At 37.6% G+C, this 13,008-nt stretch overlaps 1 protein-coding gene across 4 annotated transcripts in view; it reads left to right on the top strand.

Moving 5' to 3' along the window:
- syt2a (synaptotagmin IIa) overlaps window positions 1-13,008 on the top strand; it is a 72,320-nt gene that overhangs the window by 36,417 nt on the left and 22,895 nt on the right. For all 4 annotated transcript variants that reach the window (XM_076983790.1, XM_076983791.1, XM_076983792.1 and 1 more), the window contains one exon: window positions 12,718-12,940. In XM_076983790.1, coding sequence (XP_076839905.1) covers window positions 12,745-12,940 — 196 coding nt within the window. In that variant the 5' untranslated portion in view covers window positions 12,718-12,744. The remainder of the gene's footprint in view (window positions 1-12,717; window positions 12,941-13,008) is intronic.

The raw sequence follows: 13,008 nt of genomic DNA, 5'->3' as shown, positions 1-13,008 counted from the left end.
AACCACATTTTGGCAATCAATTAAACTAAATAGAGTTCACTTTGTTCTCTGTACAGAGAATAAGGACGCCTCTGTCAGTATCTTTGCAATTATGAAAATAAGAGGACACGTTACAGAAGCACTCTTACACGTTACAGAAACAATCTTGAAGTGAACAATACATTCTGTGTTCAACCCTCCTTTAATAAGTGTGACTGAAGAATCCCCAGTCACTCCAAAGATGTTCTTTACTCGTGTCCATCAAACACAAATGCGCATTTATGTTCTCAGTGGTCATTGTCCTTTTCGTCTTCTGTTAGTTTATGCTTAAGGTGTTTAATAACAATAGCACTGTTCACTGTGTCCATGATCATACAGGAAGAAATAAGTTCCTATTTTAATTAACCCCTTTAATCTCCCTCAGATAATTTATCTATGGCATTTCAAAAAGAATGACTGTGTAATGAAAACACAATACAAATGTACTAAAATACAATAAAATATGCTAATTGACATATTTCTAGATATAGCCATCTAGAAATTCTATTACAGTATACAATCTATTATAGTTAAACCAAAAATTGTATTTGCTTGTATAGCCATTATTGCCAATAGCCAAGGTTCCAGTTGCTGGTGTGGGCTGTGGTTTGGCTTAACTAAGCTTTGCTTGTGATGCTTGTTAGTTTAACTACAGATTTTTTTTCTTACTCTCTGAGTGTGCATGGTGGCTTGCATGGCAGAGCAGATAAATGCCCTGGGCCAGTCATATGATTACATGATCACAATTCATCCCTGTTACATCATTACAGTGACATAATGACAGCAGAGTATAAAATGCCTAGAAACAAAAACATGATATTATTTGAGTACTTTTATGTAAATGTGAGGTCTCTGATGGTCTCTGATGGTCTCTGATGCTTGAAGCTGCCAAGACATGGCAGTGCAGTGGGGAGATACAAAGCAACGAGAGCAGACTATCTGCAGAGACCTTGTTCAAACAAATAATCATGTGTTTTGCCCATGTGCAATAATGTAGCAAAATTCATTACTAAGTCATAGAACCATTACAACTGCTAACACAACTGGGGATAATACATGCTGAGTAGTAGACTACTCTAACTCTAACTTGGTTAATCCCAGAGTCAAACACACAGTAATAATCTGAAAAAGACAGTTCAAAATGCCAAAACAATATAGTGTTGTGTGCACCATAATTGTGAGAATATTATCACGAAGGAAGCATATTCATGGATTTGCATTTGTGAATGTGAGGACACTAACACAATTAGTAATGTTCAGAAGCTAAGAGCAAACTACACAAATAAATAAGTAATTGTGACTTTAAAAAATTAAATGTATTCAAAATTTACAATATAACAATAATTGTTTTTAATATAATGCACAATAATATAAATGTAATATTTTCACAAAGATCTTTTATTGATTGAAGAAAAAAGTGTATTGTGTTTTACTTTCCTTTACTAATACAGTACTCACTTACATTGAAAGGAAATCATGTTAAACTTTAACATAATTCTTAACGTTATTAAGTTTCACTTCAAGGCACTGGTGGGCAGTGACAATAATATTAAATAACATAAGGATCATTGTAGAGGACTTAATATATTTGCAGAATTACATAAGCCATAAAGTCTCACATGCTTAATTTTATTTCCATAGTCTCTTTGGGCTAGCAAAATACATCAGTGGAGCCTTTCAGAATGCATAATAGCAATAAATATGATGAAATGTAACACTGTGTGATATTATTGAGCTTCAGGCCTGCAGAAGGAAGCCATTCCTCCCATGACTTCTAGGCTGTTTTCATTTAGCCAAAGCACAGACTGAACATTCTTATTTTGAGAATGTTTAAGTCATGGCAAGGTGATTAGGTTTTGGTTTCAGAAGTGGGAGGAACACTCTGAAGACGTAATTCACCCTTGTTCAAGTTGCATAATTCATGGACACACACAAAATAATGGTATCAGAAAACTTGTGTTCATTTGTTCATGCATTGACCAGAATTCAAAGGTGTCAAAAGTATTCACATTCAGTACTCAGGTAGAAGTATAAATACTAGGGTTTAAAAATACTTGAAGTATCAACTCAAGCTTTCTACTCAACTAAAATAACAATTAAAAAATCTACAATGGATGGCTTTTGAAGTACATTACGGTTGGCTGGTCAGTTAGCTGATGCTTAGCTGGGACATTTCGCTCGGGTTCTTGAGTCTATGCCATGAACATCTAAGCTACACATGTCTGCTATGTCATTGCTAGAGTGTGACTTGACATGTGCGATGGATCGTGCACAAACCAATAGGGTGTCAGAATGATATATGTTTATACTTTTCATCCCACTACAATCATATCCATTCCCACGGGATGGCACAATTTATCTGGATAGTTATATAGGATAGTTATATATATATATATATATATATATATATATATATATATATATACTAATTCATATCTTATATAAACCAGCATCTTTACACCCTACAGCTGAACATGGAAATGTTATATGAGATGTGATCTTGAATAACTAATACATTTAAGCAATGGCTATATATGACTATTTCTAAATGTCTTTATTAAGATACAGACATAAAATAAATATGTATGCAAAACCAAAAATTCACTTTTTGATAGTTTCTACATGGTAAGTATTTAGTGTGACCTCCTTTGGCACTAAGCACATGTTGAGTTCTTTAGGGGAGATTGTCCTGAAGTTATATGAAGTAATCTTCTGGTACCATTGCATTCAGATTCCATTACATTTTACTTTGAGAGCCAGGTACCTGCTTTTGCTTAAGTGTAAGGGAAAGTGACTAAGTATAGGAGGTGTATATTCTGATTTTCTTTTTATATGGTTTTCAGTGCTGCATATAAATTATCTTTATTTTGTGGTTGAGATTGAGAAATAATTGTATGTAGTCATTGTACTAAAGTAACAAATCTAATGGTAGCCTAAGACTTTTGCACAGTACTGTATGCATATAGCAAAAAATAATACTGTCATGTCAAGGAATTTGCTCATGTGGAAATGAGAATTGACCAGCATGGTAGAACTGACTATGGTTAAGGATTCAAAATTCATCTGGATATTGTGTGACACGTTCATCCTCAGTGTTGATTGCAGTGCGATTTCTGTAACTGCAGCATACCAGAGGAAACTTAGACTACCGTTGTTTATCTTGGAGTATTATACTTTCTACAAGTAAGTTTACCTTATATATTTTGGTTATCAGACAGAATGGCTATTTGTTAGAGCAAGACAAATGGGGTATTACAGGTGTCCCCTTTGCAACCTGCTTTTTTAATTAAGATAAAATACAGCCTGACATCAAGAATGCGTGCTTTAGGTCAATGATGAAGCATGTGAACATTTTGGTCTATGAAGTGGTCTGTCATTGTGAACAATATGCATTTTGTTTTATAACACAGCTTGACAGTCAGTCACTGATTGGGAGTAATGTTGTGGCAGCATCAACAGGCTTATGGTGAGAAAAGAGCAGTCAGTGCATGTCAACGCAGGTTATTGATGAATGTATCTGCAGTAAAAGTTAGTCACAGATCAAATTCACTCACATTTTAAATTATGAACATTTGAGCTATTTTAGCTATTTCATCAGAGCTTGAACCAAGTGAGTGCATATCATTTTCAGTGAGACCAGTAGTGAACCGTGACCATTAAACCTGCCCCCCCCCCCAGGAAAAAAAGTGTTTCCTCTCCTAATTAACTGCAATAAATAAAGAATAAAAAACTGAGACGACAGTACAGCTTTAGAAACGCAATAAACAATAATATCTGTACTAGATAACTTCTTAAGCAAAATAAGGTTCCAACAAAATAAGGTTCACAGCTCCGTGTTCCTCGGGAGCGGAATACAGTATGTAAACAACGTGCACGAGGGCATCAAAGGATTGAATCAAAACTAGCTAGCGGTGGTGCTAACGCCAGCTAGCGTCGCCACAGTGGGCAGAAATTATCATACAGTTAAGCCCGCCCACTAAGAGGGAAGATATGATTGGTCAATTTTGCTGTCATTTGAACGAACAGCGGGCATCACAGTCCTGATAGGGGGGGGACACAGGCTCACAGGCTTCCATTTAACTTAACCCCTCACCTTCCAACACAGATTAAATAGACACGGGTGAATAATTTATTTGCTTATATTTCTGTAATTGTTTAGATGTCGATTGTCAAACTGTAAGTAGATGCAAATTTTTAAATAAATTATATATATTTATATTTTAAGAATATTTTAGGCCCTCTGAGAGGGCGTAGAGGGCCCTGGCGGTTCCCCACTGAGTGAGACTGTAGTATTTCTTCTGCAACCCAAAATACTTGTCACAACTCCTGTTATCCTTCAAACAGTACTATTTGATCATGAGAGTTTTAACACTATATAAATCTGTGTTTTATAAGTGCTCTTATCTCTCTAGGAAAAGAGGGAGGATTGGCATCATGGTCAGTTTGGTGGACAAACTGTTTTGTTTTATAGCATATTTGTGGAGAGGGCTTTGATGAGGAGTGAGATTTCTCCGATATCAGACATCAGATTTAAATGTCACATGCAGGTCATTGCAGTTGGACATTTCTGGCTTCTCAAGTTTGGTTTCTTCTCCTTATATATTCACTGACATCATTATTGGCTCTGTGGACATATATACCCAAGTACGTAATGGCATTGAAATCTCAGAAGACTGTGAGAGTTCTATGCAGGCAGAGTAGTTAATTCATGTTTGGTTTCTTAGATTACACATCGTTTAACCAACAGATCAACTAGTTTTATGTTGATCCTGACTATTATTTTGTGGGTGTGTGGTTTGTAGGTGTTCAGTTGCTACAAAAACCATCAATAGAGAGGTAAAATGTACGGGTAAAATGTACGTCCCTGTCCAAAACAATGAGAGGAACAGCCAAAATTCTGCAACAAAGGTGAGGTTGTGAAAGAAAACATATATTTTCTTTTCAACATCATATTTTCTTTAATGTCACAGGTAATACATAGTGTTATTAGGTGGGCTGCCCAAATGGAGGATTCGTTGGGAGGATCCCAAGGTTTCTTCCTAATCACCACCTAGGGAGTTTTTCCTTGTCACTATTTATTATTCCCTTGGCTTGCTCATTAGAGATTTGGACCCATGTGTTTGTAAAGCACCTTTGTAACATGCTGTTAAAAAGCGCTATATAAACTCGTTTCACTTTGTATTTGACATCATGGCAAGACTGCACACAACACCAAGTCACATGGTAGTGATACTGCATCAGCAAGGTCTCTCCCACGCAAAGATTTCAAAGCAGACTGGGGTTCCAAGACGTACTGTAGGAGGTCTTTTGAAGAAGCACAAAGAAACAGGCAATGCTGAGGAGCGTAAATGTGGTGGTCGGCCAAGGAAACCAGCTCAGAACTGGCAGAAAATGACAGTACCCAGATACAACCATCTACTGTTCTGAGAAGTCCGGTCAAAAGTGGTCATCTTGGAAGAATTGTAGCCAAAAAGCCATCCCTTCCATCCCTCCCATGAAACAAGGCCAAGTCATGTTATGTTGCAACTGAGTTGCAGAAAAATGCATCTGTTCTGGCGCAATGCATCAACATTTGAAGCATTCGACTATAACAGAATGCAGTTTATTTAATGAAAGACCAGACAACAGAACCGATGAGTCTGCAAGCAACATTAAAGTATGGTGGACGTTCCTTGCACGTTCCTTGCATAAGCTACATTTCAGCAAATGGAGTTTGAGATTTGATTAATGGTGTCCTCAATGCTGAGAAATACAGGCAGATACTAATCCATCATGGGGGCATCTGTTTCTGCAAAAGGACAATGACCCCAAGCATACATATAATGTCTAAAAACTAGTGCTGTCAATTCCAGGTGCCGCGATTAAAAGTCCTCACCAGGATTTTGCTCAGGCTTCCTGGATTGTGTTGATTCCACTAATTTTACCTGGATTGCTAATTAGAAAATCTAGCAAGCTTGAGTAAAATCCTGGTAAGGACTTTTAATGGAATTGACAGCACTACTAAAAACGTCTTCATTGTAAAGAACTAGGAGTCTTGGTATGATCATATGGCTCCCTCAGAGTCCTGTTCTCAACATCATCAAGTCTGTATGGGATTACATGAAGAAACATAAGGATTCTCCAAGAACAAACTACCTGTCAAATTTCTGCAAAAACTGTGTGCAAGTGTTTGAAAGAGTAATCACATAGAATATTGATTTGATTTACATTTCTCTTTTGTTAATTCACAAAAATAAACTAATTCTAATATTTTCTAAACATTATTACTTTGCAGAATTTTTCCATGCCTGCCTTAAACATATACGGTACATATATACATATACATATTCCAAATATTGCTGGAACGGAGATGACATGAGATTTCCTTTGAATAATTTTACCATGAACAAAGTAAAAAAAAAATTGGTTATACCCAGCCCCAATGACACTCATTATTGCATGTTCAATGCCACCAGTTCCATATGGGATTTACAGACTACAGCAACAGCACACACTAAATTAACCTCCCTTTTTGTAAATTAACCTCCTGTACCAGCCCCATTAGCACCAGTAATGCATAATTAGATCCACCAAATCCATATGGATCTTACCCAGTATACCAGAAAACATTCCCCAACACAATAGATCCATACTGGCCTCCCAGGTGACAAAGCCCCATTGGCACATATTAATGTACACTCAGCGTCACTGGTTCCATCAAGTTCCACCTAGATCTACCATTCCAGACTAAAATTACACGCTGATAAATTATGCTCCCAGCATCCCAACTCCCAGACATAATTTACAAGGATTCTAATCTACACACTATTCAAGGTTTTGGAAGACACTGTAAATTGCACTAGGCTACGTAAAAACTTTTTGTCACATTCATAGTCCACTGTCTGTGATTTCCTGCTCCTCTAAATTCTCCCAACTAAGTTGGTGTCCTTGTGTTGTGAGTTTTCTGTTGTGTACCTTCCTCTTCTTTCCTGTACTTTGCTTATGAATTAAACTATAACCATTTGGTTTCTTTGTGGCAATGTTAACTTACTAAACACTTTACATGAATTACCCAAGAGCTTCTGCTACCATGTCCATATGTCACTCTTAACTAAATGTTCCATATCCTCCCTGGTTTTGTGACAACAGCACAAAAATAAAATAATAGTAAGTTACTTCATAAACGGCAGACTAAATAAGGGAAATAATAAAATGCCAAGTTAATATTCAATGTTTACTAAGATCAAATAAAACAATTGCAGGCTGAGTGGAAGTGACTATTATTGTCCATTTGACAACATGATGACAACTCTCATCACTCACACTGTTTAAGGCACCAAACTCAAGGCACTGTACATTGAAATATAAAAACTGATATATGGGAGATGTGATCACTACCTTATTACCTATAGGAATGGGAGTGGGAGATTTTTGCATCTTCTACTAGGTGCTATAGCATTGAAACCAGTAAAGAATTTTTTTTTTATTAGATACAGACATGTATAGTTGATCTTAATATATATATATATATATATATATATATATATATATATATATATATATATATATATATATATATATATATATATATATATATATATTGAACTATCTATTGTTGAATGGTGTAATCCAGATCATAACAAAGGCTGTGTGAGGAGACTTCCCTTTAGGTATGTCATCTGTTAGACTTCACAACCAAATTATGTTGTGCTTTACAAATGCTGCTGAGAGTTGTCAGTTGGGGGTCATGGGGATGTCCTTCTGTTTTTAGTCAATGAGTCATGGGGCTACAGAAGTCACTAAATTTAACCCAGGACTGTAATGTTTTAATGTTCTGCTGGTCACAATTAATGTGCATAAATCATATGGATAATATAAATGAATGGTGGCAGCAGTGGGATGGTAGTGAGAGGCCACTGAGGTCATCACCAAGGTTACAAGAACCACACCCTCCTACACCAATCTGAGAGATGATTTCTAGTCCAGACAGTCACAGTGTGTTGGTCAAAACCAATATAGTTTTCTTATTATATCACTTTTTAAAAGGAGTGATCGACTGTATTAAAGACTTGAAATGTTTCTTTCAAATGATAGTGGTAAAAACTGTATAAGATGAGTGTAACAGCACAGATTGTGCTTTGCTTTTCTGACTGGTATTCCCCCAAAGCTCATTATCCCCTGAGAAATGCATTAGAACACTGAATGATGTAGGAAATGGTTGCAGTGACACCATCATAGGAGCAGGGCGAAGCAAGGCCAGAGACTGCAGGCAGGGTGGCATCACTGACCCCAGACCATCATGGAGACCCGACACACAGGGGTAACACAGGCATCGTCACACCTTCAGATACACAATCAGGCAAGGACACACATCCAGGGACTTAGAGAGTAACTTAGGGATGGGAGCACATAGGGCTGTAGACACAGGATGGGGAGGAGACATAACTGCTGACTGTGGGAACAAACCAGACCACTGATGTAAAACAAGCGAGATGGTCACACCCTTGTGCAGACTGTGAACCTGACTCTGGCATTGATGTATGTTCTGAAGTGTATGTAGGATTTTTTTTTTTTAAGCCTTGTAGACCACACACTTAATAAGACTGAATGGTGCAGCCACTGATGAACCACTGTGGGCAGGCACTAATGAGCTGCTGGAAGAATGGTGTTAAGCAGGTGTGGAGAGTTGACTGGGATTAGTAAGGAAGACTGTTGGTTATCTTAGGAGCAGAAATCTAGAACCTGCTCATAAAGGAACGGGGAGAAACTGACAGGCGAAATGAGTAATGCCCACACAGGCAAATGCACATGCACAAACAGACACAGATGAATGAATACACACAGACAAGCCCCTTGGAGGAGTCAGGGGCATAACATAACACTCACTAAGACCTGGCTCACCCCGTGTAGCTCCACAAGAGCTACACGAGCCAAGGTGGAGACAACAACCAAAACTAAACCACATGGCAGTTGCCTGGAAACAGAAAAAAAACAACAGAGCCACATGGCACACCGTGACAACAAGGAGGGCGAAAATATGTTAGGCACTCAAACAAGATGCTTTAGAGAGGGAGAGAAGGAAGAGGGAAAACTCTGTGATTCAATTATAAGCAAAGAAATGTTTTTGGTAAGTTCAGGCAACCAAACGAAACCATCCTCTGGTGCTTGAACTGACCAAAAAAAATCTTATTATAAAATTTTATTGATCTAAATATTTTGATTGATCTAAATATTTTGTACATTGTATCTTTCCTCTGTTGATTTGACAATATGTTTTATTTATATTGTTGAAATCATAAATATTACATAGCTGTGGAACTGTTATAAAACTATTTGCAATTCATAGCTCTTTGTGTATTTTTGTGTTTGAACAAAGATGATTCCCATTCAACACGTTCTGTTGTTACACCAAAATCAGTGACAACCAAATTCTTTGGCTGTTCATTAACCTTCTCTTAAACTGTTTACCTACACTAGTGAAAACTGTTTACCAGCACAAATGAAGCACTGTTACACCAGGGGCGTTAGTGAGCAATGAGGTACGCATGTGCTGAGCAGAGCGAGGTTTATTAAGGGCATATCCATAATCAAAGTCGGGGTCACGGTCCAGGTTCATATAGACAACATGGATATCTATAACAACAAACAGGGGAAAAAAATAGGAAGACTGAACTTGAAACAAATAGGACGAGTAAACTAATAAACAGGCCAGGAATATACATAAACACAAAGACATAATTACAACTCCCTAATGATAGAGATACATATACCACCAACCTGAAACATTCCAACAAACCAAGTCATTCATTCATTCAATAATCAGCACCAAACAAGTCAAAAAACAGGGTTTAAATACAATGGACTAACAAGGGAAACAACTAGAAACAGGTAAGAATGATAATCATGGGGCGGGGTTAAAAATTACATGGGAGTGGCAGGAGAAACACATGGGAAACACACATAGAGCAAAACACTGATGTGAGTGACAGGTGGGGGTGGGGTTAACCGTGACAAGCACCAATAAGCAGGAGTGCTTTTGTGCGATTTGGACATTTATACAGGGCCGAATGGAGAAATTAAACATTAAATGAAAATAATTAATGTTTAAAATCTCGAAAACAGAACCTGCACAAATGTTGATTTTTACTGCATAAACCAGCACAAACACAGCACAATCAAGCATAAATAAAGCTTCTCGCAGATCAATTTGCATTGAGAAAATGAGAAAGTTTTGCAAAAAGGACAGGTGCTGTTTCCCCTTTGTATTTTGCCATCTTTTTAGCTTGGTGGTGAGTTTGAAAATTACAAACGTGTTGTTGTTGAATGCAAATACACATTAAAAGAAAAACATTTTAATTATTATGTTGTTGCATGATAACATGAAACATGCTAATTCAAATCGGGAAATACATTAAAGCTACACAAAGAACATCCAAATGTCTGTGCAAATGAAATAGAAATTTAAGTTTGAGTTCAAACTTGCATGTATGAGTGTAACATTGAAATTCAAATTTAGCATTACATTGCCATTTTACATATTACATTTTCATTTTCATTTTGGTATTGAATTGCTTCTATAGATTTTATGGTCTTACAAATAATGAGAAGAGGAATTAATACTCTAAAGATATATGCCATTTTGTGTGTGGTGTATTTCCACTTCGAGACTCATCAGACCTGGCAATGTTTTTCTAATCTTTCATCTAAATTTTGGTGAGCCTGTGCAAATTGTAGCCTCAGTCTCCTGTTCTTAGCTGACAGGAGTGGCACCTGGTGTGGTCTTCTGATGCTGTAGCCCATCTGCCTCAAGGTTCAACATGTTATGTGTTCAAAGATGCTCTTCTGCATGCCTCGGTTGTAATGAGTGGTTATTTGAGTTAATCTTGCCGTCAAACCAGTCTGGCATCAACAAGGCATTTGCATCCACAGAACTGCCACTCACTGGATTTTTTCTCTTTTTCGGACCATTCTCTGTAAACCCTAGAGATGGTTGTGCATGAATCTCCCACTAGATTAGCACTTTCTGAAATACTCAGACCGTCTGGCACCAACAACCATACCACGTTCAAAGTCACTTAAATAACCTTTCTTCCTCATTCTAATGCTCGGTTTGAACTGCAGCAGATCGTCTTGGCCATGTCTGCCATGTGATTGGCTGATTTGACATTTCCGTTAATGAGCAGTTGGACAGGTGTATCTAATTAATTTAAATTAAACGTTAAATGTGCCGTATTTTGTCAATTGTGATTTTTACACCGCAATCGAAATTTGTCCTTCGCTTTTAATCCATCTGTGCAGTTAGAACACACACACACACGCTAGTGATTACTAGGGGGCTGTGGATCACACGTGCCCAGAGCGGTGGGCAGCCCTAGCCTGGCGCCCGGGGAGCAGTTGGGGTTAGGTGCCTTGCTCAAGGGCACCTCAGTCATGGCCTCAGGTCTGGGAATCGAACCCACGAACCCACGACCCTCTGGTCACAAGACCAGTTCCCTACCACTAGGCCATGACTGACTATAAAGTAGTCAGTGAGTGTCATGGTTGTAATCTAAAGCATCCCTCTGATATTTCTCAAGTTTGTATCATTGTAATTCAGTTTTATGGGTGGATATACTCGCTTCCAAACATTTCTCAAAAATCTACTTAAGTTGTTTCTCTGAGATTTTTTTTCTGACTCCAGGATGATAATTTCCTCACGTAGTTTCTTTATTTTGTCATTCTGGCTTTCAATTACCAACAGCATCAAATCCAAATTTATTTAACATACCATTTCTACAAAACATGGGATTATCCCTCCCCGGTGTAGGGTCAGTCATTATGCACAGTCCTCAAGGAATGTGTTCGATCTGCCAAAACAGAGAAAGCAGTGAACCCTAGAGGAATGTCCTTGTTTCTTTTTATGGAAAATCTCCAGTGCATTATATTGAGATTGTTGTGTTTGTCAGCATGGACATGAGGAAACAATCATTTGAGAGTTAGAATATCAGTAGGCAAACATGGTGGCTCTTATATCCTTGAGTCATTTAATGTCTTCATGTAACATGACGGGAGGTTCCATTTACATAGTCTTTCTCATACCCATAGTTATTTAAAGTAGTTTTAATGGACTGAGAGGAAGTCCCCCCCACCCCATTATATTTGCTACCCATTTACAGGCAATTGTGGCTCTGCCTCAGAGGTCTGATGCATGTGCTTTATTCATTCACAAAACCCAGGCCACCTTTCTCATAAAATACAATTGATACAGAAGAATTGGTCAGAGTGCAAAGCCTTTTAAAGATAAATCCACTCCAATTTTCCACTTATTTCTAACAGTGGTTTGTAGTCTTCTGTTAAATAGACTTGCCTTTATTGGAAAAAGAATAGTGGACTTGCTTGAAGGTGCATTTTACACAGATGATGAGTTCAAACAAGGTTTTATGCAGAGTGATTCATTATAAAAACTATTCAAGCTAAAAATTTGACAGCCCTTTTAGAATCCAATAATGAATTTTACAAAATGCTGTAATTGCTGTATATATTATGGGTAATGGGTAATGGCCAAGTTTCAAAATAGCTGATCCCTGTAATCAAGGTGTTCTGGGTAATCTGAAGTCCAGTATGTAAGATTATGGTTGGAGCCAAGCACAACAAGAGAGTATATATCCACACCTCAAGAATCTCTATCCAATTAAATTTTGCAACCATATCATGACTGCTATATATTCTGTATTCTTGCAGGTTTTGTGTGTGAACTAGTCGTCAAGTATGAAGTGGAATTTGTTTAAGAAGAAGCCAGAGGCCATGGTGGGCCCAGAGCCCACTGGTGCCAGTGCCATCACTGTGGCTCCCCTCCTGTCCACAACAGCAGAAAATGCCACTGGGTCACAAGGGCCTGTCAACAAGAATGATGTGTTTGGTGACATCAAGAACAAGTTCCTCAATGAGATCGACAAACTTCCATGTAAGTTGTGGAATTCTGTATTCTGTGTTTTTAAAGTCATTTCAAAGTTACTTTTTTCTCATATTGAT

The sequence above is a fragment of the Brachyhypopomus gauderio genome, chromosome 21 (genome assembly GCF_052324685.1).
Source record: "Brachyhypopomus gauderio isolate BG-103 chromosome 21, BGAUD_0.2, whole genome shotgun sequence".
Classification (NCBI taxonomy): Eukaryota; Metazoa; Chordata; class Actinopteri; order Gymnotiformes; family Hypopomidae; genus Brachyhypopomus; species Brachyhypopomus gauderio.
Note: the sequence above shows the minus strand (reverse complement) of the source record. Positions and strands in the feature narration are given on the sequence as shown.